The sequence below is a fragment of the Vidua chalybeata genome, chromosome 21 (assembly GCF_026979565.1).
Source record: "Vidua chalybeata isolate OUT-0048 chromosome 21, bVidCha1 merged haplotype, whole genome shotgun sequence".
In the NCBI taxonomy this organism is placed as follows: Eukaryota; Metazoa; Chordata; class Aves; order Passeriformes; family Viduidae; genus Vidua; species Vidua chalybeata.
Window position 1 is genome coordinate 5,637,361 of NC_071550.1, and position 27,909 is coordinate 5,665,269.

Genomic DNA, 27,909 nt, shown 5'->3' on the forward strand with positions numbered 1-27,909 from the left:
GAAGGCAATTAATTACCAGTAGGGCAAGAGCTAGAGGGCACTGCAGTCAGGCACTATCCATAGAAAAGACATTTCCTTGAGACTGTTTAGGGAGGAGTCTGCCACAGCTCAGGTGTTAGAGGACAGCTTGTGCTGGAAACAGATAATTAAAAGTAGGGAAACAGCTGGTCTCCAAGACAACCATGTATATGGATGAAGCACAGAGGGCAATACTCATCAGGAATAGATGAAAAGCAACATAGGGGCTGAAGGAGAAGAGAGCACTTAAGGAATGAGGGAGATACTCTGCTGAACTGAAACACTTTTGCTTTAGCAGACTGTTTTGATTTCATATAATTGTCACTGATTCTCTCTGTAACTCTTGTTTTAAAAAAAGTTTTTAAGCTAACTAAATATGTATTTCCTTGTTTTGCAATGAAAATACCCTCAGTTATAACGAGCAAGTGTCTCCTTTTACTCTGTCCATGGACCTGCCTGATGCTGAGGCCTGGTTCAAATGTTTGTACCTGGTGAAACTGAGCAAAAAATCAAAATGCACAACTGTTGCTTCCTTACAATTCTGAATGAATTAACTTTTCTGTTGTATCCGTTGGATACCCTCTGTGTATTAAACCTAGCGCTCAAGAGTGTCTTCTTCCTTTGTTCTATGAATGTGGTTTATTTAGGTACATTACTGGTCCATTGGCTGTCATATATTTAATTAAAAATGAACTGCCACGTGTTGATGATGCTGTTCAGTGCCTTTGCCTTTCATCACTCCAAAAGACACAATACTGCTTGTCAACAGAAGAAAGCAGTGGAGCAAGAGCATTGTTAGGAAATTGTGTGAGAGGAGAAAAAAATCAGGACAATATTTGAGTGTCCAGATTGCTCTCAACTCTGTAATGTATCTACAGTTCACACTCCACAGCCTGGGCTTTGTAAGGGGCAGGATCTGAGCCCTTAAGAAAAGCCAATCTGCTTTAAGGCCAGCCTGACTTTCTTCTTAAGACCCTGGTCCTGGAAGGGCTCAGTGCCAATTAATTCAGTGCTCACTGTGGAGTCTGTAAAGGAGTGAGGTGAACAGGTTGGGAGGAACATTTGTATGAAGCTGAACTGCCTCTGAAAACATGCTGTGTTGTAAGAGTCCAGAGAGATAGCTTAGCCTTCCAGCAGCATGGGGTTCTGAGCTGGAATGCCATAGGAACCAAGATTCTCCTCAGAAACTTACTAGTAGAGACTTTCTATAACTGAGCCTAATTCCAACCAGTCACTGAGGCCGAAACTCTTGAGACAAGAGATAAGCTCTGATCTCTGTAAGACAGGTTTCAAAGCTGAAGAAGATAAAAAGAGTAACTTGCACAAAATTATTTAAATTACAAAGAGTGAGAATATATTCCTTAGGATATTCTAGATCAACATGTTTCTACTTTCAAGTGGATAATATTATTACTACTCAAATTTCTTTCATTAAGGTTTAAAACTCACACCTCTCTGTGAAGAAGGAAAGACACTACTCACCTTTTTCTGAGCACCAGTACAGCCTGAGGTGTCTGAGGGAAGACAGCCATAGACTTTGCATTTACATAGAATTTAAAAAAAACAAAAGAGTTTGAATGACTGCTGGAAATTTAGTCGACAATTTTTGTTAACTTTTCAACCCAGCTGTCTCAGGTAAACCATTTAAGTGACCCACACAACCAGGTGCTTTCCTGGCATCAGCAGGTGGCCACTGACTCATGTGAAGAGACTAAAATAATCAATTTGTGGGCAAACAATGCCAAGGAATCCACTACCAGGTGCTGGAGGGTAAATTTCATAAAGAATATGATATTTCTTTCAAAATTTTTATTGGGAAAGAAGGTAACAAAACCAGCAAGGTATTATCTATGTTAAAACTGAAAGGAGATAAAGAGAAAGCACTGATTTTGGAATTTCTACAGATCTGTGATGACATGAATCTCCCTTAGACACTCAAAGTGTAAATATATACGTGCTATAGTCACCTCGGTGGTTTTTTTTATCGTTAGCAAGAGACAAAAAGGCATCTCAGGGGCAATTCAATTGCTTTTAGGTATCTGTTCCAGCTGAGAAGAGTCTGTACACACCTGCTTCCCTCGGCAGCCCTCGGGGGAGTTCAACGACCTCACCCAGCCAGGAGCCTCTTGACTGCAGCCATCTCAACCAGATCCAATTCCTCCTCGAGTTATGTCAGAGGCTCTCCAGGCTCTGTTTGGTTAATGGGGCCGTGTAGCTGCTTCCAGCCAGGCACAGCCTCTCTGCGCTTCTTCCCGGGGGCTGAAAACCAACGCATGGAATAACCACGATGGCGAGAGCAGGATTAACGCAGAGCAGCACCTCGGGAACCACCTGGAAGAGCCTCTGAACGGCACCTGCTGCCCGACCCATCACTGCCAGACCCTTCCACAGCTCTGCACACCCAGCAGTGTCTGCCCCGGTGTACCGGAGGTTCTGAACAGCTTGCCCAGCCCCGCGCTCCAGAGCCCGGGGTGAGGGCGGGAGGACACGCGGGAAGGGCTCAGGGAAAACACATTCCTCGAGGAAAGGCCCCGCAGGCCCGGCTCGCAGGGCACAACAGTGCGGGGGACAAAAGGAGCCAAGTAACCCCGGCTCACGATGTTTGGCGAGCCCGGGCCCGCGCTGGGCCTGGAACCAGTCCAACAGCCCAGCGGAGCCTCCCCCGCAGGGCTGGGCCGCCCTGGCCCCGCCTCGGGGCGCTGCCCGTGTCCCGTCCGGCCCTGCCAGCGCTGCCCTGAGGCCTTCCGGGCCGGCGGAGCCCCGGAGCCGGTGAAGCCGGGGGGCCATGGGCCCCGGCGGGCGCTGGGTGCGAGCGGCACACACAGCCCTCAGCGCGGCCCTGCTGCTCGGACTCCTCCTGCACCGCACGGGTGAGGCGGGGCCCGGCCGGGCTGCGGGGAGGGGGTGGCCGGGGCCGCTCCGCCCCCGGGGCAGGCGGAGGACGCGGAGCGCGGCCGGGCCGTGCGGCCCCTGCGGAACAGGGGCGGGGGGTCTGGGGAGCCCCTTCTCAGCCTCTCCTCTCTCCGCCTGGTCTCTCCCCATTTCCTCTTCATAGATTCGGGACGCCTTTGTTGAGGCCAGAGAGAAAAATCCAGGACGCTTCACAAGGAGCTGCTGCTCTCTGTCTTTTATGGGTACCTTTCAGATCTGCAAAAGCAAGAGGAGCGCGGGGAGCTGCTTCAGCCGCTGATCTTCGTTTTGCTGGTTTTATGCTCGATCCTGCTGTACTTCAAGGTGTCTCTCATGGATCCGGGTTTTGTTAAGCCTGAAGAGGAAGTGAAGGTAAATCCCTTCATGAATAGAACAAAGTGGAGTAGCTGTAAAGTCTTTTCTACTTTTTCCACCCTGGTAGATAAGAACAGTCTGAAACAGTTTCTTTTCTGCTGGCTTGAAGGACACATGCACAGACCGTTGGAGATGAGGACAGACTGTCTCACACTGGCATTTTTTAACAGCAATAGGGCTATTAAATGTGCGTTTCACACCACACTGCCCTTGTATGTAACTGTGCCATTTGAGCTCAAGTCCTCTCCTAGAGCAGAGGCTACAGTGCCCTGCGGAATGTGTATATGACCTATTTTACAATAACCACTGCTAAGTGGTACAAGTGCAAAAAAATCCCCAAACTGAGGGGCAGGCTTGGCAGATAGTGCTCTCTGCAGCTCTATTTATTGAACTCTTTATGGATTTGTTGCTCTCTCAGAGGACACATCCACAAACAAGTTACAGTGAAATAAATGGAGATGCAAAGTTCTAGTAACTGCTAGTCTGCTCAAGGTTCACTGCCTTATAGACTGTGTAGGACAGAAGCACTATCAATCTTAGTCATCCATCATTAATGTCAGCGTTGGCTGTGTATGACTAATTAGCAGTGCTCATACTGAAAAGACATTGTTATTGTGTTTAGAAGTGAAGTCTAACCTTGTTTTTGTCCCAGACTGTATCTTGTCCACAGCTATTTCTGCCTCTCTGCAAACATTCTTTGGAGGGTTACAGTAACCTGTTCTCTCTCACTGTACCATAACTGTCTGCAGCTTCTGTAGGTATTCTAATGGATTATTTTGTTCCTAATAATAGAGATAACAAGCACTGTGTAATTGTTAAGTAAAAAGATGCAGCAAGACAGCTCAGTCATGCCTAGACAGCAGCCCAAGAACCCTCCTCAGTCCCTCCCTTTCTCTTTTTTGTAGGAGGGTGAAGATAAAGGACAAGGTGTGGTGACCCCTCTGATTCCAGGTGACATTAAGCTGCGGCGCTGTGGTTACTGCCTGGTGAAGGTGGGCATCCAAAACATGCTGGAAGAGAAAGGGATGAGTGATTTGAAAGCTTATATTGTTCTTCAGCTGCTGTTGGTGGTCTGTAATTGCTGCTTAGAGGAGGCTGGGCTGACTGTGTAGCTACACAAGTAGTAGTGATGGACACTGGCACACAGACCAGTTTTCCAAGGCTGAAACAAGTCCCTGTTGGCTTACAGAAACAAGAATCTTTTTTTGCCATGAGAAAATTGTATTCCACATTCTTACTGTCATGTCAGCCAGACCTTCCAGTACTGTCAAAGAAGTTATTTTGAAAATACCTTGATAGTCAGAAAGGCAGCTGAGGGTAACATGTGGGAACTGCTCATTGTTGTGAACTTGTTCAGGGCCTTAAAACAACAAAACATTGGCCTGAATGGTAAAAGACAGCATGAAGGAGAAATTACAGCAATGAAATTAGCTCTTAAAACAGTTTGCCTAAACCTAGAAAGGCTTGTTTTCAGAGTGATCCTTATCAGTTTAACGAAATTAAGCATTACCCCAGCTCCCATAAATTCCTGAAGAGTATCAACCAGGAGGAATGAGCTTATTGCAAGAGGGGAAAGCTGGCAAAGCATTTATACACTGCAAGGGACAAATCCTAGGAAGCACTACTTTTCTCAGCCAGGTCTTTCACCTTCTCTGTGCCTGGTAATTGAGCTGCTTTCTGTGCAATTGTCTTCTACTCACATGGAGGCACTTCTCTGTGCATCCCCAAAAAGCATCACATCCTTGCCCACTCTATTTGATAGCAGTGGTTCTAGTTTTTCACTTCAATACTCTGGCTCATGCTTTCTTGACTATACTGATTGGCTTTGTCTTCCTCCTTGGGATGCTGGACTTCCTATAATAGGTGGATAATAAAGAAAATGTGTAGATAGGAGGAGTGTGAGAGAATCACTTAATTTGAATGCCACCCTTCTGGGTCTTCATCAGGAGAATCACAATCCCTTTGATTTTTCTTAGTGATGTTGGAAGTGCTGTCGTCTCACAAGCGAGTGTTTTAGGGCCAGTATTGTGGAGAAAGACAGATTTGCATGATATTCTCTTCTACCAAACAGGAGTGGGACAGTCATGAACTGTAGCCAGTGGGATTTTCTTTTCCTGATTCTTTTGCAGCAACCCATGCGAGCCAAGCACTGCCAGGTGTGCCAGCACTGCGTGCGGCGCTACGACCATCACTGCCCCTGGCTTGAGAACTGTGTAGGAGAAAGGAATCACCCCCTCTTCATAGTCTACCTGAGCGTGCAGCTTGTGGTTCTGCTGTGGGGAGGCCATGTTGCTTGGTAAGGCTGGGAGATGGCTTTTGGACCTCTGAGATTGCTGAAAGTTGTAGTGCTCCTTGGGCTGGCATAGAACATAGCAGTGGCTAGACTGGCTTTGGATCTTCACCCTCTTTTGCATCCTAGAGCCCCCTAATCTTGAGCAGTCTCTGATAATTTAGGTTTCATTGTTAATTTTGCTTCAGTCCCTGTAACAGGATCTTTGTTTACACATTCAAGTGCTGGAAACTCCAACAGGGTTCCAGCTGTTCAGGAGAGGAGTTAAGGCAGGGTGATTGTGTCTCACAGCTGTCAAGGAAACAGCATCTTCTAAACTTAGATTCCAATCCCTATGGTGCAGTCTCTCAGGACTTCATAGTATATTAACTCTCTGTAGTCAAGGATTATTAGCAGCTCATTAGTTATGAATCAAACTTAAATGTGTCATCAGGTTTGCTTAGTTTATGAAACTAATTCAGCTTCTTTAACTGCAGATTTATTTCTGTTTGAATTGAAAGGTCAGGCCTCTACTTTGAACCATCCCGGGAGTGGCTGCAGCACAACATTCTCCTCCTTGTGTCCTTCCTCCTGATATTCATATTCACCATTGTGGTGCTGCTGCTGCTTGTTTCTCACCTGTACCTGATCTCATGCAACACCACGACCTGGGAGTTCATGTCACACCACCGCATCTCCTACCTGCGGCACTCCGAGCTGGAGAACCCCTTTGACCAAGGGATAATCCTCAATCTCTGGAGATTCTTCTGTTCACACCACCTCACTGCATGGGAGAACATCTATTTTCACAAGAACAGTGAGCCTGTCTAGTCCCAGTGTGCCAACACACCTGGCAGGCTGCTGGGTAAAACTTTGCTAATGCAATGGCTGCTGTTTCCTTGCACTGAACTTCAATACATCATGGACTATGCAACCTGCTCCACAACCTGTTCATCTGCAGATTACATTTCAGGGATAGTCAGGGTTATTTTTTATGTATAAATAACACTGTTAAAAGCAAGAATACAGTTCTGGGAAGGGCAAAGCCAGGAGAGCTGACTTCCAGACTGAAGGAAGTATCTCTCTAAATTTATTTCCTTTTGTTAAGCGCATCCACATCTCTCCAGAAGAAATGCAAGATTAGTGTGACTATTCGTGTTCTCTTCTCCAAGGTCTCCCTCACCTTTTGCTGCTAGGGAACAGCAGCAATTACAGATAAAACCAGCCAGGATCAGTGTAATTCCTGTGGCCTTTTTTCAGCCAAGTTCTGACTGTGAGAACTGCAGTGCCTTTTGGCAGTAGGATCAGGCATGTAAGAGAAATATTTGAGTAAATATTTAGAGAGTCAAAAGCAAATTTTATTTTGTCCATATGCCTCAACTTAATGCTTTCCATGAAGACTTAAGGCTTAATACTGTTAATGTGCATAAGAAAGAGCTGTAAGACATCCAATTAATCTTATGAGATAATTAACCTGTATTTTGTGATGCCCTGAGCAGCTTCCTCACAGCTTTTTAAGCTGATGATGCTGCTAACAATTCACTGTTTTGAATCAAGCCAGTGAAGAATGACACCATCACTTTTCTTTGGACAGAAAAGTAATCCTTGGCTGCTGAGTTATTTCTGCAGATAACATTGTGCTCAGGCCTTTGCTGTAGCTTGGAAGAGAAGCAGGAGCAGAGCTGGGCACCTCATGCCTAACTAAAGTAACACTGTTGGTAAAACTACTACTACCTCAACTCACTAGTGACATTTTAATAAAAAAATACAATTTCAGTGCAAGCGAAAAGCTGCCAGGTCCTGAGATGAGAGATGCTGACAGCTTTCAGGACAGTAGCAAGAGGATCTCTTTTCCATTGAAATAAAAGGTCATACTTCAGATTTCCATGGGGAACTAAAAGGAAGTTTGGGATGACTGATCTTAGCTTTAAAACAAAAAAGGCTGTGGTGTGAATTTTAGTCCTGACCCTTTTCTGTTAAAGCAAAAACAAACAAAACAAGAAAAACCACCACAACAAAATGTTAAAATTATCTTGTGCCTTAATTGTCCTGGCTCAGGAATTAACACCAACTCAGAAGCACTCAGGGTTTAAAGTTGATGAACACTCATGAAAAGTTACTAATACAGCATGACACTCCAAAAGCAATTTAAATGCAGCAAAAGATCCCTTTTTTGACCAGCTCCAGAGTTTGTAATCTGTACACAGTCTGCTTTGTTCAGAGTAGAAGCTTTATCAGAGGGATATCAGAATGCTAAGGATTGTTTTTGTAAAGCTGCTACACCATTCAGAAGTATTCTGCAGTTTGTTTGTGTTGCTGTGGTAGCTGCTAAAGTGTGGATCATCTGTCACACTGCAATACCTGGTTCCTCAGGTATCAGTCAAGTGAAAGTTTATCAGCAGGTACAACAGCTCAAAACAGTTTTGCTCTGTCTGGTGTTTCTTTAAAATACACTTGGGTGTTAATTTACCATTTTTTTTAACTCAACCATAAATTATAAAATAAAATATTAAATATGCATTTTTAAATTGTCTATAACTCTCTCTTTGAACCCAAGTTCTAGGTTTCACCTGTGCTAACAATCCACTGTGCTGCCACTGCTCAGTGGCCTTGAACTAAAGCCACAAAACACACCACAGAGGCCAACAGCAACTGCCACTCCAACAAGAGTGAGGAAAATGTGTATCCTGCTCTAAAGAGGCCAGTGCACTGCTAGGGTGAGTGGGAGGTAGAAAGGATCTTTGTACATGGGAATTTTCAGAAGCAGCTATACTTGGCTCTGAAAATAGGAAATCTAGGTTGAGTGTGAAATATCCCTGGTTTGCACAAACAGAGCTCTTACCTCACTGAATCCTGAAGCACTGGGACCTGCCTTGGCTTAACAATTCCCTAGATTCTTGCCTCCAGCTACATCACAGTTGCCTTAGTCTCACTCCTGTCTCCATCTGGTGAAGACAAACTGAAAGAGCAATGATTGTGTCCTTGTTTGTATCAGATGCTTTATCTCTAAAAACCCTTCCCTTTTTGCCCAATGAGCTAACATTATGAATTTATGAAAATGTATGTTATCAAGTATAATTACAAAGATAGATTACAAGGCAATGAAATCACCTTTTACTCACTGATTTTCCAGTACTGACTGTCATTACTTAGCTGTCCCCAAAAATTATACAGGATGTACACACTGATAAAATCTGTGGAGAGATAACCTGACTGCAGTCATTGGTATCTGACAGCTGGTGACACTGTGCAATATGTACACAGACAACCTGAGTGAGAAGGAAGAAAGAAAGAAAATATTACTGCTGGCATTTATGGAGAAAACTGAAGTCCTGCCTGTTGAGCATTTTGGTTAGCCCTGATCTGAAACATTCAGCTGACACAAAGGAGATGAAAAGCTGAATATTTATTATATAGAAAGGCATCTTTATTTTCAAAAAAGAAAAAAACATGTGCAAAGCTGTGGAGTTTGATATAATGATAAACAATAGCTAAGAGTTGGCATCCTTAAGTAAAAAGATTCATCTTCCTTCCAATAAATCACTTGGATCATTATCAAACATCATTGTCTTGGTAGTGTTAAAATCCATTCCTTGTCTAGCATAAACATTTTTATGAGTGGGAAATGGCATACAGTCATTACCAGGAGGGAATGCTGCATCTCTAGAAAATCAGTGAGAAGTGGCCACTCCCCTGCTATGCTACAACTTTAAAAATCACACTGCTTAGGCTTTTTGCAAAGAGTAACCTGGGTTGCAAAGATGATTTGATTTCAAGTCCAGCTTAAATTCCAAATTTCATCTACGTTCAATGACAGAAGAAGATATACTTCATCAAACATTAATTATTCCTTAAAGGTAACTGACATCCAGGATCCTTCCAACACATGAGGCTGGAAAACCCACAGCAGGTTAATTCAGCTTGCAGGGCACCTCATACTGGGGCCATCATCACTACCTGTACTACAAATCCTGTTGGCTTTTCCACTGGCCCTGCAAAGTCTTCTCTATGTCTCTCAAGGTGGTAACAATCTCTTCACGTTTTTGTAGCCCAGGAATCACACATCTAAAAGATGTCTGGAAACAAAGTCAAAGTCCTTGAAGGCGGTCTGCTCCTTGCGGGTTAGGAGAGAAACCTCCTCAGGAGGAGTAAGGATTGGCTTTTGGGAAGTGAACTCTTCATCAAAGTTGCTGATGTCGGTTGGATCTCTTAGTGAGGGCACAAAGGGGGGCTTCAGCCTCCTGGCAAACAAGGCATTCCAATCAATTCCCTGTACAAAAAGGAAGGCAACAGGCCAGATTGACACAAAGATTATTTATGAAATGTGAAAGTCAGAGGGAGAATTGCAGCCTCCCTTACGGATTGTTTGCAACCTGTCTTATTTCTACTAATTAAAAAAAGAGAAAGAACTGAAAAAAGGCCCAAAACAAACAGCACAGGAGATAGTGAAGAGATTCCATGCAGTGGATTTTACAGCTGCAACTGTATTTAGGAGGGACAAAACTACAGCTCAGCCATGGCCAGGTGCATCTGTGGATCCCAGCAATTTCTGCTGACATCGAAGTTCTTTTCTTGCTCCAGTGCAAAGCCAGACAAGGGTTATAAGGCTAAAAACTTTTGGACAGATGAGTAATAATGAGGAGGGATGGCAACACCTTTGCCTGGAACAAACACATACCCCTGACAAAAGCAATTTAACTTCCATTTTTCATAAGAGTCATGTGTATCCTGCAAATGCAGGTGATCACATAGACTGACTGACAATCACTGTCATCACTAGATAACATTTTTGATGCTTCAGTTTGATTTTAAAAGAAATATTTGTTCATGTCTCTAAAGTTAAGTGTATTTGTACATAGAAGCAGCACAATCAGAAACAAACTGACTCTGGAAGCATAAAGATCCCAGAAAACAGACTTGGGAGATGTCATTTCAAGCAAGACTTGAAATACATATTCCTGAATGGAGCAATGAGGTGCAACAGAAACTATCACTAAGATCTCCCTGATAACAAAGGGAAATAAGCCTCAATACCAACAGAGAGCAAATCACTCTCTGCTGAAACACAAGAAACAAGGGAGAGGTATAAACCAAGTTCCTACCTTAAAAAAGGGCTGAATTTTAATTTCTTCTGCATCTTTTTCCCCTGCTCCCAGTCTACGCTCTGGACATTTCCGAAGCAGCTGCAGAGATATCAGTTCAAAATTAAACAATGGGAACAAGAATGGACAGAAATAATGTTTCAGAGAGAAAAACAAAAGAAAGGAGGTGTTTCTTCATTCTCACTTTGCACCAAGGTCATCATCTGCCAGGAATAACTCAGACCTAGTTCCTTGTAAACAATTTGCCAACAGCGATAAGATACCTGCCATAAACTGCATGGAGCATCTCAGCTTAACTGTGCACCTGTGACTATGGGGTCACATTCAAAAACTGAATCCATTCATCTCCACTGAATGACTGTGACATTCTTGCCCTTGAATCAACCCTTCTATGTGCCAGACTTGGCAGGAACAGTAAGCAGCCTGCTTAGTCATCCTTACACAGAAGAACTGCATTTACATAAAGAGAAGGAAGAGAAAATAGGTGCAAATTTTAAATATTTCCTTAGCCTATGTAGGCAGCTCCAGATTACACACACAAATGCTGTACAATCCTAATCAAGTCCCTCTGGATCCACTTACACAGTAAATGCATATTTCTCAGGCTCCCAGAGACCCATCAGCCCTTTACCTTACGGATTATGGAAAGTGCTTCAGTTGAAAGGAATCGTGGATACCGAACTTCATCATTGACAATGCTGTCAAAGACTTCCTCCTCATCATCTCCAGGGAATGGTGACTGCAATTGGGACATTCTATTATCAATCCACATAGCACCTATTCCTCACTATTAAATAGGCATGAGAATAGCAGGGAGTTGTATGGCAACTGTTTGGCAAGCACTATGAATGAGAAAAATGTAACTGAAGTACTAATTAATTGGTTATGTTTAGCAATATTTTACCTCGGGTGGTCAAGTCCCAAGCCTGGTTAGTGAGATCCCATAAGGGAAGCTGACCTTACCTCACCAACAAGCATCTCATAAATGAGCACACCCAGGCCCCACCAGTCCACTGCCCGTGTGTACGAGATGTCTGTCAGCACTTCCGGGGCCAGAAACTCAGGGGTGCCACAGAAGGTGTTTGTCCGGTCTCCAAAACCTATTCCTGTAGGAAAAGGACACTTCGGTAAAATCCAGCACAAGTTACTGAATGAATCTGATGCAGCCTCACCTCCTGAAACTGTAGTTTGTCACTTGATGTTACCTGGGCACGGGGAATTGCCAGTGAGAAGTGTGAAACCTGAGGCCCCCAATGACTCCAAATAACAAATATACAGATAATGCTTAAATAACCAGCAAACCCAAGGGAACTTCCTGCATGTTCCATTGCTCATTTATTCATCTACATGTTTTATATGATGCTATACTCTGGCTCCTTTGAGCAAACAAGCACATTTTAAATGCTTTCATAAATCTCCTGAAGATTACACAACAAGGTATTCTTCCCAAATTTATCATGGCCAGACAGGTGAGGGGTTTTTTGTTGTTTGGCGTTTTTGATGGTAATTTTTAAAATGGGGATTAATACAAGTTACACACAAACACCTACTAAAGCCCTTAGATCCTAAACTAATTCTGATGGCTCAATTTAAGCTTCTCCAGTTACTCACCTTCCTTACACAATCCAAAATCTGCGATCTTCACAAATCCTTCAGCATCTAAAAGGAGATTATCCAATTTCAGGTCCCTGCAAGCACAGGAGATGAAAGAAAACAGTGGATGAAGACTGAAGATTGCCATCCAATACAGCTTTTTTGCAAGAGGTAGAAGGAAGATGTTAATCAAGAGAATAAAATCTAGATTAAGTAAAGTCTACATTTGGTTTAATCGTGCATTTTTTGGAAGATTCCCCTTAATTGATTGATATTTTCCCCTAAACAGAAGGCTCAAAAAGCAGCATGGAGTTGGGTGGGGATTATTCATCTGGAAAAGAGCTCCCACAACAGCATGACAAATTACCTGACTATCCCAGTGAAAAGAAAGCAGTGACTTACAGGTGCCCCCCAGAATGTATTGACATGTCACAGAGGATTAATCACCTGCAACATGCCAGATGAATAGCTTCTAGGTGACTTTCTCTACTGTGAGCACGATGAACATGCTGATAGTGACAGGGAAAATAAAGACAGGCAGAAAGATTAGAAACCCCAGCAAGAAAGTGAGCTCCAGACACAGCTACAGGAAAAATCAACCTTCAAGTTGCTGAACTGTCTTGAGTCTCTGCTGCATTACCTATAAACAATTTTCTTCTCATGCAAGAACTGGAGCCCCAAGACTACACAGGCTGTATAAAACCTAAAAGACAGAAATAGTTATCAGGCAATATATGAGATTCAAGTTAAAAATGTATAGTGCCTGGAGACAAGAGTAATTCTAACTCACTGTGCCATATGCTCTGGAAAGACATCTTCGTGTATGCGCATCATCAGATCCCCACCTGGAGTGTATTCCATCACAAAACAGGCATGGTGAGGGGTCTGGAAACATGCAAACATGTTCACAAGGAATGGATGATCAGAAGAATTGACCACCTCAAATATTCGCTTCTCACAGTTCAAGCTGCCAGGATTCAAAGAACAAAAACGTCAGTGCTAAACAGACTCAGCAGAAATGCCTGCTTTGCGAAAGAGAGGATGAAGAAGAAAATCTTTACATCTGAAGTTAGAGAAATAAAAAATGAAGGCTAATATAATATTTATCTTATATACTTCCAAACCTTAAGTTTTAGAGTGCTCTTCAGGTGTCATTCTTAAAAAAGTTAGACAGCATTCTAAGTTTCCTTGTTTCTGATTTTAGTTATCCAAGTCTTAAGGTCACATTTAACCTTAAGAGTACCACAGCCAGTACACAGCCAGTACCATACCTGCTAACATTTGATTACAGTTGTAGTAATGTAGCCTCTGGCAATAGTACCATCTCTAAACAAAGCTCACCTATCAATTTCATCTCTTCTAATAATGTCTTTTTTCTTCAAGGCTTTGATGGCATACAGCCTCCCAGTTGCCTTGTATTGGGCCAGCAGCACCTGAAAGACAACAGAAAAGCTGTACTTTAAGCAATCTCGTATTTCCTTATCAGATTGCTTTAACTCAAATTGACACCAACTATTTCCATCCACTCCATACAGTCATCCCCAAGACCAAACTCAGGGAACTCAAAAAACACAGCACTTCTGTTTTACTCCTTGTGCTGCAGCAGTCCAGAAGGATGTCAGTGTAAGTTATGTCCTTCTCCCAGACAGCACTATCAGAGCTGGCCCAGTGCTTTGGGAGCACCTCAGAGTTCTCACAGAGGGAGCTTGCAAAGTTTTGGGAATGGAGCTCTTCCAGTAGTGATCCTCATGAAAGGAATGGTAATGGTATGCTTTCATTTAGCACTCTCAGGACAGCTTTGAAGTCACAAATCCTCAGGAATTTTGACTGTTAACAACAGTTACCAGCTGCTCATGTGGCTGGGCTGGGTTTGTTGTTCCATATCTGCACTGCAACAGATCTCTTCTGTCCTGCAATATTTCTATTCAGACCTCCAGGCAGAGCCCCATTGTCATAACCACTGCCCCCCTCCACAGTGGACTTCTCCACTACCTTCCCAAAGTGGCCACGGCCCAACACAGCAATGCAGTGAAAATCCTCCAGCTGAACTGTCCTTTTCCTGCAGAAAAACAGAGAAGAGATAGTACCCAAGAGATTCATGAGCAGATAACAAAGGAGTGTGTGTTTGTGTCAAGGAAAGAAGCTCTGTATAGCAAAAAGGAAAGCAAACAGCTGTGCCAACCACCCCTCACCTAATCCTGACAACTAAAGCTTGTGCTACTGTTCTGCTACTTAAGAAAGAAGAAAGTAACCCTGATGTAAGGAAATTGTCTTTTTTCAATAATAATAAACTGTTTATTTACTTGCCCTGCGTATATTTACTGCTGAGTATCCTTGTTATATACAAAATGTGTCTGTGTAAGTGCCACGGACTATAATCAACTTCCTGGTTAATGCCTCCCATCATAACGAGAGACAGTGTACTGCAAATCAATAGAAATAGAAGAGTGTGAGGGATGCCAAAAGTAGTTCTGGAATGTATTACTTAGCACACAGACACATCTAAATATACTACACCACAGCATTTCAAACACAAGAAAGCCCTTGAAGATAGCTAAATGACTTTACCTTCTACTAAATCACCTCTTACACTGCAGTGCACAGCGTACCAAGGGGCTCAGTATTTGGGTTAATGAACAGATAAGACACAGCAGACATTTAGACAAGTGAAGTTCAGAGCAGATTTTTCATTGTATTGTCTGCACTCAGCAGTAAGGATTTGTTGCTGAGAAACCAAAGCACACCTTGAGCAAAATTTTAGACTTCATGCTAGAAAATTTGATCCCAGTGACTCTTTAATCTGTGACCTGAGACAGCCCATATTATCCACAGTTACCTTGGAGACGCTGGGATTGGAAATCCTGTTACAGGAGAGCTGCAAGATTTCTCCTCAACGTGTAGCCTCTTCAGGCACTAGGAGGAGAAAGAAAAATACAGTCAGTCATTCTCTGAAATTACCAAGTCTAACCTGAACACCCACATCCAACTCTTCTCCTCTGTCAGGATCCAGCATGACCACACAGACATGTTCTTGCAGATGGTCATTGCCTCTGCTTGGATGTAAGTAGCATAAAACCAGATTGTCTATAAGCACACAAAACTATTCCCATGTACAATGATTTTTATAAGGTCAAATCTTTTAAAATAAACACTTTTAAAAGTCTAGAACATTTACTTCCTAGAAAATGGCATCTCATGTCAAGAGTCACAATAATCAAAGAATGCAGTTTCCTCTATCACAAAAGCCAAATTAGAAAGGGTAGAAACAGGTGGTAGAACAGGTCATTTTACTGCTCAAAGCAATTTTCCTGCTCCTTCCTGTCAGAAAAGTAGACCTGCTCTTAGTTTTGTCCAGTTTCTTTAATGACAAAGAACCTCATTTGTTCCTGAAAGCCTGCTGACCCTCCTTCCCTGCTTTCTCTGTGTCGTCTGTTCTGTACTCTTGGTCTGAATTCCCAATGCTGACCTAACCCCCCATTTTTGCATCTCCAAAAAAAAAAAAAAGTGCAACTCTTTTTAAAGACTCCATGCCAAAATGGTTCATGGGATTCTGAATTCCTAGAGATCAGCCAGCTAATGAGGCACCTGCCTAAAGTACAGCAAATTTCTTCAGTAATAAATTAGAAGAACAGGGCCTTGAAAGAACACCAACCAGCAGAGACAACACTTCCAATTAGCCCAGAGGGTTACCGGAGAATCTGCAGGAGAGGGCGTTGATTCCTTGGAGTTGGCCATCAGAAAAAGGCGTGGAGGCTTGGGTGGTGCTTCATCAGCAAATGTAAGCTTAGCCACAGGGAAGTCACTGCATTTGTAAGACAGAATTGAAGGAGATTTTGCCTCAGGGCAGAGCATTTTACACAGACACCTTTGCATCACCTCTGCTGTGCTAGTTCGGTCCAAGTCACTGGACCACAGGACTCCCTGGCTCACACCATAAGTCTGTGAAGTCCCAACAAGAAATATTCTCCCCTAAATTAATTAAAAGTTGATTAGACTCACATTCTAACACTGGCTCTCTATATTTATTTCATTATAAAATTAATGAAACACAGGTATGTAGAAATAAGTCAAGAATTTAAAGAAATCTTGATTTTAATAGAAACACAGTAACTGAGTAATTTTTTTTTACTTTCCTAGGTCCTGTGCATCAGTGGGAATAATCTCTTTGGAGAATAACTGATTCAATTTAAAAAAAAAAATATTTTGGGGGAAATTTTCTTCTATAGCACATTCAAAATCTCAGCTATGTCCCTTCTGAGTGCTACATTACTCATGAAAGCAGAGTGCATTTTTATCACAACAATTACATGGTGACCTTGCATAGTTCTGGTGAAGACATTTAATGAATGGAATTTTCGTTCCTTTAGAACACAGAAACCGTACAACTTTTTTTTCTAGACAAATTTCTCTCATCAGTATCTTCCTCCACCTCAGTAAGGTGCAACAGAATTTTAAGATCTACCCTACAGCCATTCCAACACTCAGGACATCACTTACCTACTCAGTTTGGACACTGAATCACCATGACTTTGTGGGGAAACTGGAGGAAAGTCTGTGTGATTGGGATCATGAAGTGGGGGACTCAGCGTGCTGATGGAACTACAGGGAGGGAGGAAACTCATCATCAGGCGACCCCAAGCTGCAACATTCATGTTCATTTGAGGAGCTCGGAGAAATTCCTTCCCTGGAGGAGCCAGAGTCAAACCACGAGTAAGAACACAACACATAAATTACAGTCTCACATAGTGTTAAACTCTAGTTTTCAACTAAACACCTGTGGGTTACCCCAAAAGGGTAGCTTACCCTTGGGAGAATGGGCTTTTCTTCAGGGAATAAAGATTAATGATGATGATGATCATGTTTATGAAAATGTGTTAAAAAGAGTGAAATATTTGGGATATTTTCATTATTTTTACTACTTCCTGAAGAGTCTAAATATAAAGTCTCACTTATCCCCATTGCCACAAAAGCTCAGTATGTAAAGTTTCACCTTATTCAGCTTCACAAGAAAGAATTTGCAGAGAAATACAAAAGTATGCAAGCTATTCCAGTCCATAAATCTCATAAATCTGAGATGCCAGCTCCACAGACTTGACAGTCAGTAGCCTGTTAATGCTACAGTGTTCTGTCATTCAGAGTTTTCCAGAAAACCTTCCAATATCTGTTTATCAGTAACAGCATGGGTGGTTAAATGCACAGTTTGAGTCCTGGACCTTCTCATAGAATCATGGAATGGTTTGGATTGGAAGGAACTTTAATGACCATCCAATTCAAACCCCCTGCCATGGGCAGGGACACCTTCCACTGTCCCAGGCTGTTCCAAGCCCCATCCAACCTGGCCTTGGGCACTTCCAGGGATGGCACAGGCACTGTTTCTCTGGGCAACCTGTGCCTCACCACCCTCACAAGGAACAATTTCTTCCCAATGTCCCATCTAATCCTGCCCTGCCAGTGGGAAGCCATTCTCCCTTTGTCCTGTCACTCCAGACCCTTGTCCAAAGTTCCTCTCCAGCTTTCTTGGAGCCTCTTTAAGGCACTGGGAGGGGCTCCAAGGTCTCCTGAGAGCCTTCCTGAGCTGAACAGCCCCAATTCTCTCAGCCTGTGTCCAGAGCAGAGGGGCTCCAGCCCTCTGAGCATCTTGGTGGCCCTCCTTGCTGCAAGAGATCCATGTCCTTCTTATGCCCCAGAGCTAAGTAGTCTGTTAAATAACTAGCAATTAAATCTCTCTAGCAATGTTAATTGTGAGTAGCAGCGCCATGACAATACTACATTACAGATGGTGCTGTAGCCAGACTGCCTGCACTTCATGTGACTGAACAAACTTTCACAAACACAGTAATTAGAAAGAGTTTTAACATCTCTCAGATCGAGTAGGACAGCAGAACCTGTTTGTGCAAACCCCTGCTCTCACCCTGGACAGTCACTTCTCCAGTACCTCACCTTTCTGTTTGGGGAAAATGCGCTTCTGTCGCTGCAGTTTTGGCTTCCTCTCAATGACAGGATTACAGAACATCACCTGTCAGAGAAGTAAAAGAGATTTGTCAGGATTCTCCATTTAAATTGTAAACCCAAATTTTCACATGCCTGTTTTCTTATCAAAATCTCCATTCCTATCTGTTTGGTAAATTTCGAGTCAATCCCAGACTCCAGACTCAGTTATTCTAGATTCACCCTCTAATCAGCTGCTACTTCAGTTGTGGGTTTAGAGATTGGAATTATCTGCTACCTGAAATTGAGAAAACTCCCAGAATTAAGACCAATTTGTATCTCCCAAAAACTTTATCTAATTTGTGAAACCATGCATAAAGAACACGCCCATTTGTAGGATAACAAACACAGTAGTTCATGGCACAGAATAAAAACAACAAAAACCAAAATCAAATGCCACAAACCAACCACAAAAAACAAGAAGGCAGGGAGAGAAGGCAAATTTTGGTACATGAAGTTTGGATCCTACTTTGGAATGAAAATCACAGGAACTTTCATCACAACACAAAGGAGAAAATACTGTGGCTTTTAAGGGATTATCGAGATTATCTCTACATTGATGGTACTTCAAACTATTATTAGCCTCAGAAAGATGTAAAATAAGCATAGCCAGAGGGAGTTTGGATCTCTGATTTTACAGTCTCTGTGATTCAATCCTGACCATTAAGCCATATGTTTAATTAAAGTGCCACCAATGACTCATAACGAAAGCAAATAAAAACGAATGGATTTCACAGCACACACATAGTTACAGCAGAGCAGCTGAAGAGTCACTCCAGGCTATGGCATGTGCACATCTATTCTATCGTGTTGTTCCTTATTCTTATATGGGCTACTGATGCAAGAGGGTTTCAGGTATCATTCTACAGTTCTAGATTATTGCTCCTTCCATTCCTTGTACTCTGGGTTGAACAAATGCTTTCAGGACAGACAACCTAAACAGATGGAATTCTCTGAGAAAGGAACAAAGCTTACATTTATACCTCTGCAAAAAGCATTCCTTGGGGCTCCAGCGAGAGGCACATCCCATGACGTTCATTATCAAGAAAATCATCCAAACGTAAAAACTTCACTGCACAGAGTTCTCTCCAATCCCTCCAATAAATTGCAATTTCTAGCTCACGAGACTGGTGGGATGGGTGAATGGTGGGGGAGAAAACAAAGGCAGAATAATTACGTACTGCTCCATGCTCTAGAAATGGCACATGTATTTGTAAAAAAAAAAATAAATAAAATCAGTAAACTAAAAAGTATACATAAAATACTTCTTTAGTGCTTCTGTTCCCTGCTTTTGATGTCTTTAGATCTTCTTAGCTACAGACCTTCTTGGAGTCCCCATTTAGAAATCCCTAAGAGCCACTTTGCTGATAAGATGAAATGAAACTGCTTAGATAAGGAGAGAATGACAGCAGATGCTGTTCAAGCTGAATCTCTGGCAGTGATGCTCTGCCTTCAGGGGAAGGCCGAGCTAACTGGCAAATCAAAGGACGTGGGGACAGCAGCAGTATGGGGTTGAGCTAAGTGGAATGACAGCTAAACAAGCAAATCAGGTAAGGTTAAATGGAAAAATAAACACCACATGGATCTGAGGCAGACTTACCCGGTCCAGCTCAATGGCAAAGCTCTGGTCCCACGCCTGGTTATTCACTGGTCCCCAGTTTGTCTGGCCAACCACTTTATTGTCCACTTTGAGCACAGCAAGGACCTCATCTGGACAAAGGAGGAAAACATGGATTATAATGTTTAATCTCTCATGCTGAAGGTAGAAATCCCAACCAATTTCCAGGAGAGTCCCAGGAGGACCAGGCATAATGCAATTCATTCTCTTAGTTTTGCAGAAACTGGGTTTCTTATAATAACACTTGTACCAGGCTGATCCAGTGAGATCCTTGCTCTGATATGCCACCAGCAGGTCAACAGGGAACCCTGTACTCACTACTTGGCTCTTCATTCCGGTATTTTCCTGCAACACCACGGCCATGGATGCCCAGGCCAACTCGTGTTCGGGAAAGGGACCTCAAATCACTTGGGCTGCCACAGATGGGAGAAGAACTTGTCATTCGGGAACGTCCTGGAACATTTTCCAATAGATCCTGACACCCCATCAGTCTCACTTCCAGTGTTCCTGAGGAATTTTAGGAGAATAAGGAATATTATTATGTAAAAATAAAGTGATTCCAGTCAGCCTGGCCTCAAAGAGGTCCCAGAATTTCTTAGATTCATGATTTCTTGGTTAATAGTTTAAATTGACTCCAGATTATTAGACTGCAAATATGTATGCTCAGAAAGCTCTGCCTGACCTAGAAGACAGAAGTCCAGCTGCTAGAAAATCCAATGTCCATGTGACAACAATGAGAAGAAACAGAATTAATTTTTCTCTCTGTCCTCCTCACAACATGTGATGCAGGATCCCTTTACCTGTAAGGGCTGTAGGTTTGATGACTGAAGTGGGTTGGATGCTGCCATGCCGGGCTCCCAGGGAGGAAGTGTTTACCAGTTCCTGTTTGATGAGTGCTCTTTTTGGGTGATCAGGAGAAAGCTCACTGAGCTGACGTTCCAGGGAGAAACGCAACAGATCAATCTTCTGAGAGGACTCTTGCAAACGACCCTGAGCCTACCAGTGTGAAGGAGAACAGAAAGCAGGCAGAAATTTTCCATGTAGAGCCATGCAGACCAGGTATTATGAACTAGAGTAAGCTTAAAAAGAACCCAACAAGACAACATCTTGCTAATACAGAACAAAGATAAAATATTTTCCCATAGAGCTTGAACCCCCACCAGTGTCACTTCTGATGTTCCTGAGAAATTTCACCAAAGCAAGGAACACTATGCCTAGAAGGGGAAGTGATCCCAGTCTGTCTTGGCAGAGAGATAAGAAATTCCTAAATTAGTAACTTGGTTAACCCTGCTCGTTCATGCTAAATCACTAATGTGGAGGCATGAAACCACCCTCTCAAGAAGGCCTGAGCAATGTCTGCTTACCTCAGCCAAAAACTTGCGATCCTGTACCCGACTCCCCCCCAGGATCTTCAGCACATTTTTCGCCCCCTCCGCTACAGCAGCTTCAATGCGCAGATGATGCCTCAGCTCCTCAATCCGCAGCTCCAAAGCACTGATGGTGGTCCCCATCCTCACTGGCCATTTGGGAGGTAAAACATGGCAAGGATGAAAACCAACCGAGTACTGTGGATCTTAGGCCTCTGTCTGCATCTGTTGTGGGCTGTATCAGTTACTTAAAGCATGTTACCTCCTGGATCCACTGTATCTTCCATCCCTCCTGCTGACTGAGACACTTTCACAATGTGCATGCGGATTATTTCAATCTTTGTCTTGCTGTCCTGAAGCATCTGCTGAGCTGTAGCCAACAGCTTCCGCTCCTGCCAAAAGGAATCAGATGCAGAGAGAGAACCATGATCACTAAAAATGGGTGATGATGATGTGCTCGCATATGAGGGTGAGGTGGTACTTGCACAAAGGGTCATAACTGACTCTGAAATGAAATACACAAGTAGTTGTGTAAAGGAGGCACCACTGAGGATCAAGGACTCTGAGATCACGATCTCCATTTGCAGAGGGAAAGGACAGGTCAAGGACATGCCCAGTTAATACCAAATCCTGCAGTCACTGAGACTCCTTGTTCCCTGGTTAACTGCACTTACAGTGTTCTGTAAGCAGAGCAGAGGTTTTGAACAAATAAAAATATCACAGCCCTCTTACACTGCTGGTCTTATTGAATTAAGCTTCATAATAAGCTTGGATTTGAAATGTTTTAAATTATCTTTTGACTTTTAAATACGATTATGCCAAACTCAAAAAATAAGATGAATATGAATCCACTAAACCTCTGAAATTTTTTCTCATATAAAGAGATACCACATGCTGTGCTTTATCCTAAACAACTCAATGATATCAAAACATCACACCAACTAACTCAGCTACAATACCAATGCTTTCTTAGCTTTCTTTCCTCATCAGTGACTTAATGTACCTCTTATACCACCCTCATGTGCTGTCATTATGCTGAGACTCAAAGTACAGAGCTAGGATTCAGGCAAGCAAACTTTGCAAATTAATTTCTCTCCCAAATCAATTATCAGTGAGAGATTTGTGTATAGACTTAAAATACAAATTTTGATCCAGTAATCCATGCTCCCAATGGCTCTTTATTCCTGCTTACCTTGGATGTTGAATACATTTGGATCATGTTCTCAGCTCCTTGTTTCACTTTCATTTCAACATGAAGCTGCTTTTTCAAAGCTTCAACCTTCCTTGCCATGGGGTCTGGGTTTCTTTCCCAGAGACAGGGATCTGGAGATACAGATCCATCTGCACAAACAACACAATCAATACCATTAGTCATCTCGTCACATTTCATTTCACCGCGTTACAGATGGGTGACTCTGAAAAGGAAAGTTAGGCTATAAAATGAGGTACAAAAAGGTCTTGTCTACAAAACTGATTGGGAAACACTTTCAAATGAAGCTGAAGCTCATATCTGTAAATATTTATTAATTTATCAATGAACCTGTCCTAACAAGCACTCTTCCAATTTTATACTCATTGTCCTATAAAATACTTGGATGTTGAACTGCCCAGAAATTTTATTCAAATCTCTTCAGTTCCACCTACAACCTATTCCTGAATACTGCCCATGCCCACCACTCTCAGCTGGTTTTCTCCCTACACCTCCTTTCACCTTCATAGCACCATTCTGAACTTTTAAAATCACAGATAATTTCATCAGCTAAATACCAAGAAGCTCCCACTATTCGTGAGCCCTCAATAGACAACTATATCAGTTCAGTATCTCTAGAGATTGAAGCACTCTAAGAGAATGTTCCAGTCAATCATGATCCAAGAACTACCTGTTGTACTCTTCTCCTTCTCTGTTATCAAAATCCTTGCATTGAGCTCCTGAAGTTCCCAGTGCAGCTGCTCCAGTTTTCGGTTGGAAGATTTCAGCACATGCTCGATGTGAACAAGATTCTTTCTGTCTGTTGTCGCTTTGCGCAGGTTTTCTGCTCCCTCTTTAATTTTCAGTTCTTTCTGTATAGCCCGGCGAAGCAGTTCCTTCTCACCCTCCAGTTTCTGCTGGAAGCCTGGGTCCATTAAGTTCACATCATTGCCCAGCTGCAAGAGAGAGCTGCCCTGCAGCCCAAGAGCATTGAGCAAGAGAATTTCAGAGAGAACACTGTTCAACCATTTTTACGACACTGCAGCAATACTCTCATTAGATTCCACTCCTTCATTTCTTTCAGAAATTCTGAAGTCAATATTTTCACCAATTTTTCAAGAAGACAAACCTACATTTCAATTGCAGAGGACAGAACACAACTTTGATCTTAACATGCCTTAATTTGATTTTAAACCATAATGGAGAGAAAAACTTCATTTTACTCATCTCCTTGTTATTTAATGTCTACACACATCTTTGTTCTTCAAGAATCAAAGCTCAGCCAATATTTGCCCTTGCTCTGATCAACATTAACTTTTACCAGTATAATGTTTTAGATACAGATTTTTATCTGCTTATGCCTTGATGCTGACTGCTTAAAGACACATCTCAGCTAATCTGTTAGAGCTTTTAGGAATGCCACAAGCATGTGTTAACCCTCAGCTGTTGTCCCTGAAGAAGAAAATCGCAAGCCCTACAGCTGTTTCTACAAATGAACAAGCAAAAGAATAAGTCTGACTGTCTGCTGTGTCTGAAAAGGTGAGCACACTAATGTCTCAATATCTGTTCTCTAAAGGCCACGATAAACACTGATTATTTTGAGTAGCATTAGTGACATTCACGTTTGTCCTGGGCTTTGTTTTACATAATTTCCAATACCACTTGTTCTAGTGATACATGGCTCAGCAAGAGCTCTGGACAGAGCTGCTCTGTCACAGACTCTGGACATACCCAGTTTGGGCAGAGCAGAGGTTTATCTCACTGCTCAAATAAACACTGGATTCATACAGAAGCTGCAAACCATCCCTAAGGGTGCTACCCAACACCAGAACACATCCAAGCAAGAGCTTGTGCTTCTCTCTTCAACAGGAAGAACAGCTTTAAGGCATCCAAAGCAATGAATGCATCCATAACCTCACATTAATGACTCACACTCACGGCTTAAATGCAAAAGAAGTGGTCAAGTACTGCTACAGTAACTGGCTTAACATCACAGAGCACATCAGTGCCTCAAGACAGGGCTCGGGAATCCCAACTAGTTTTCACACTCTCTCACTGGTTGACCACATTTCCAACAACAAACCATGATGGCTTTGTGTTGCTCATGTACATTAATACACTTCCAGAGTGTGCTGCGCATCCAAAGCCTCCTCCAGAAACAATTACTTAATCAAAGACTCAACCAAACATCCTTGATTAGTTTTTGCTACAATTTCAGTCCAATAGCACAAAGGAAAAATAGGAAAAAAATCCACTTTAAAAGTTGGCCTAAATCCAAGCTTTGGCCACAATAGCCAAAATAGGAGTTGTTCAGATTGGTAGCAAAACAAAAAGGTTCAGACTAACATCCTGATTTCAGGAAGTTCTCGCCCAATTAGTAAAGCCAGGAACTAAGCCAGAGCTTTGAAAGACATCCAAAGTTTTGTGAGGAAGAATTTGAATCATGGAGCTCCTGAGTCACAGGCAACCTTTACCAGCCCTTAGCTGGAAAATCAAAAAGCTCTTTATTCAGTCTGTAGCAAGTTACTAAAATGAGTTTGATGGTTACAATTCTCATTTAAATAACTAATAAAAGCACATAGATTCATCTTCTATCCAAATTATGCAAACGAGTGTAAGAATTTCCCCCCCCGCATCCACTCAAAGTAAAGGAATGAGCAGTGGTACAACAGTAATACCAATAAAAGGTGCTGAATATGAGGCTCTGGGTATTGATTCAGAGAACAGGTACAGTCTCGGCAGTTCTCAGGTCAATTTTCCTCTACATCAGTCTCTGCCAAAAGCTAATCTGAATATCACTAAATGCACCAGGATAAATTTCTATATTTAGAATGCAACATGTTTCACTTCCCCATCTTCCCCTCTGTGGATCAGAGGGTGTCATAACATCAACATTGTTTGCACCAGGAAGATAAAACACTCCATTTTTGAGAAGCATGGGAAAGATAAATTTGCATTTGGGTTGAGCCATTTTGCCTTCTGACTCAGGAATTTCGGTGGGGTGTCAGGACACTGCCACAGCTGAGTTGTGCTGCAGCTGCTCTAGGGTTCCCTGGAAAGGTCAGTCTCCAACACAATCCTGAAATACATTTACAGCTTGCAGAGAAATACCCAAAGTAGCTGAAATTGGCTGGCTTTTGGCACTTGTAGTGGGGATGCTGGAGCTCATCCAGAGCTTCTGCCAGGCTCGTGTCATACCCAAGTGTCCAGACTGCTTTCTAACTAGCAAAAATTTCAGCAGTATGCGTTACACTTAATCCTTTGGACTGCAGCCAGGGAGATCCCATCCCATCAGTTATGCCCAGCTTGGAAATGAGTTTCACCTGCACAAAGCCCAGAGCAGACCTGGCCTTTACACTTTCAACACTAAAACAGAAATTGATTTAATAAGCCAGTAGTGAGGCTGCCATCCTCCCTGCAGCCCAAACATTCCCAGGACATCTTAAATCCCAGCTTTCACAACAACTTTGTGCCGTAGGGATGAGACCCATGTTGGGGAGCCTCATGCCAGCTATATTCATGTCATACAAGAAAAAGTCACGGCTAATTTAGGAAAAAGACACTTGCGGTCCTGCCTGGAGCATTCCCAACTCCAAGGCTGAGGGTGGGAAGCAGCGAGCCCGGGAAGCACCGGGATGGGAAGAACCCGGGCGGGCGGCAGCCAGCGCTCTTTGTGTCGGTCTCTCTGTCCCTTCTTTCCTAGATTAGGCTTGAAACTTCCGTCTCAAGGGAAGAGGGCAGAACATCTCCCTCTTCTCCGAGGAGCTTGTTCCAGACAACGAATGTTTTCCCAACACGGAGCCTGGCTGCCCTCCCGGCCCCGCGCCAGCCCCAGCAGCCGCCTCGCCCCCAACACCTCCTCGACGCCGAGAGATTTCCTCAGCAGGCACCAACTTGGCCCGAACCCCATTTCCCTGAGGTGAAGAGGGACATTTTTAGGGGATCCCACCAGCTTCCCACGCCCTCTCCCACCTCCTTGGAGCGCGGCCATTCGAGCGGAGGGGGAGCGGCGTGAAGCCCCCCACCACAGCCGCCTCTGGGGGGCTCCCGGCGGGGCGGGATATAGGGTTTTCCCGGCGGGGGATGGATGGAGGGACCCCCAAAGGACACAGGGACTCCCAGAGGGCCGCAGCGCTTTCCCGGCGGGGGCATGGATGGAGGGACCTCCGAAGGGCGGAGCGGGGTGCGGTGCTTTCCATGCCGGGCATGGATGGAGGGACCTCCAAAGTGTACAAGGACCCCCAGAGGGCACAGAAAACCCCAAAAGGCGCGGGCACCGCCTTCCCCCAAGGCGCTGCTCGGCCCGCTGCCACCCCCGAGCCCTCAGCGCTCACCTGCGGGGTCGCCATTGCCGCCATTGCTCCGCCCGGACCGGCACTTTTCAAACTCGGCGGTCCCGGGGCCGCCGCCAGCGCCCTCTCGCGGGGGCGGCCCGGGGGAGCTGCCGGCGGGCGGCCCTCGGGAGCGGGAGCGGGACAAGGAGCGGGAGCCGCCCTTCCCCACACGGCCCCGGGGCAGCCGCCGCTCCGGGCCCCGGCTGAGGAGGTGCCCCCGCCTCCGCCCGCCCCGAGGAGAAACGCGCGGTGGAGGTCCCGTGAGGCGGCGGGAAGGAGCGAGGACGCCGCGGACGCGGAGGTACCGGACATCGCCCGCCGGGGAAGGGGAGGCTGGAGAGAGGCTGGCGGGGTCAGTGCCCGCGGTGGCACTGTGGAGGCTGTGGGTCCGTGCCGGAGGGAAGGGACGGGAGGCACAGTGGCGGATCCCCGCGCCGTCCCTCTGGGAGCCCTGAGCAGAAAGCCCCGGGTGGCCCCAGCCCGGCCCTTTGTGCTGGGGCCATCGGGTGGTTCCCAGTTTCAGTTCTCTACATGGGCTCGTGACCGGCGCTTGTTCGAAGGGGAACCAGCGAAGTGCAGCTCTCCTTGCGACGGGATCCCTGCATCCCATCCCTGGAACTGGGCGATGCTGGGCTCTGGGGAAGCTTTCCCCTGCAGAACTGCCCCTTCACACGCAGTTTCTGCTGGGTATTTGAGTGCAAAAACGTCCCACATTGGCGAGGCTGGCAGCAATCCCCTAGCTACCGTAGAGAAAAAACACCGTGCTGCAGTAGTGCCACAACATCACACAGAACCGACAGTGTGTCACAGGCCCAGTGCTTTAAACAAAATAAAAATATACTTGTTGTTTTCAGGTGTTTAAAGACGCTCCTCAGCAGTATTACATGTTACTATCCTAAAATGCTTTTCAATCATGGAGCAGTGCACAACTGTGAATCAGAAGGCATTTGGAGGTGATAATATTCCCACATACAAATTTAGAAATATACTAATAAACAGAAACGTGTTCCTTTTACTTAATTAGAAAAGTTTTTTTAGCCTAAACATTTTGTAAGTGATTTGCAACTGAGTAATTAATAAAATGAACTCATCATAAAATTAAAAATTTGAACCTAGCTTAACTGACTTGAATTAATAAAGCCTTAA

At 43.9% G+C, this 27,909-nt stretch overlaps 2 protein-coding genes across 2 annotated transcripts; one reads left to right on the forward strand and one right to left on the reverse strand.

Annotated features, from left to right (window-relative positions):
- Nucleotides 1–1,753: 1,753 nt before the first annotated feature.
- On the forward strand, nucleotides 1,754–8,100 carry ZDHHC12 (zinc finger DHHC-type palmitoyltransferase 12). The gene is made up of 5 exons (XM_053962246.1): nucleotides 1,754–2,888; nucleotides 3,164–3,300; nucleotides 4,209–4,295; nucleotides 5,433–5,599; nucleotides 6,094–8,100. The coding sequence occupies exons 1-5, from the start codon at nucleotides 2,804–2,806 to the stop codon at nucleotides 6,401–6,403; spliced, it is 786 nt and encodes a 261-aa protein (XP_053818221.1). The 5' UTR covers nucleotides 1,754–2,803; the 3' UTR covers nucleotides 6,404–8,100.
- Nucleotides 8,101–8,130: 30 nt separating this feature from the next.
- Nucleotides 8,131–27,287, reverse strand: PKN3 (protein kinase N3). The gene is made up of 22 exons (XM_053962241.1): nucleotides 26,764–27,287; nucleotides 23,121–23,403; nucleotides 22,433–22,581; nucleotides 21,503–21,632; nucleotides 21,238–21,389; nucleotides 20,674–20,869; nucleotides 20,192–20,380; nucleotides 19,856–19,965; nucleotides 19,239–19,382; nucleotides 18,208–18,283; nucleotides 16,765–16,951; nucleotides 15,958–16,069; nucleotides 15,104–15,180; nucleotides 14,260–14,326; nucleotides 13,609–13,700; nucleotides 13,058–13,234; nucleotides 12,908–12,970; nucleotides 12,286–12,362; nucleotides 11,638–11,780; nucleotides 11,306–11,413; nucleotides 10,675–10,755; nucleotides 8,131–9,842 (listed from the first exon to the last, which is right to left on the reverse strand). Exons 1-22 carry the CDS (start codon nucleotides 27,073–27,075, stop codon nucleotides 9,630–9,632), a joined length of 3,138 nt encoding a protein of 1,045 aa, XP_053818216.1. The 5' UTR covers nucleotides 27,076–27,287; the 3' UTR covers nucleotides 8,131–9,629.
- Between the last annotated feature and the right edge of the window lie 622 nt (nucleotides 27,288–27,909).

Coding starts and splice junctions, on each gene's coding strand:
- ZDHHC12 (XM_053962246.1), top strand. CDS start 2,804: ATGGGCCCCGGCGGGCGCTGGGTGCGAGCGGCACACACAGCCCTCAGC. Junction 2,889..3,163: donor ACTCCTCCTGCACCGCACGG/GTGAGGCGGGGC, acceptor GGTACCTTTCAG/ATCTGCAAAAGCAAGAGGAG. Junction 5,600..6,093: donor TGGGGAGGCCATGTTGCTTG/GTAAGGCTGGGA, acceptor TTGAATTGAAAG/GTCAGGCCTCTACTTTGAAC.
- PKN3 (XM_053962241.1), bottom strand. CDS start 27,075: ATGTCCGGTACCTCCGCGTCCGCGGCGTCCTCGCTCCTTCCCGCCGCC. Junction 14,327..15,103: donor CCAATCCCAGCGTCTCCAAG/GTAACTGTGGAT, acceptor GTTTTTCTGCAG/GAAAAGGACAGTTCAGCTGG. Junction 11,414..11,637: donor ATGAGATGCTTGTTGGTGAG/GTAAGGTCAGCT, acceptor TCCCAATTGCAG/TCACCATTCCCTGGAGATGA.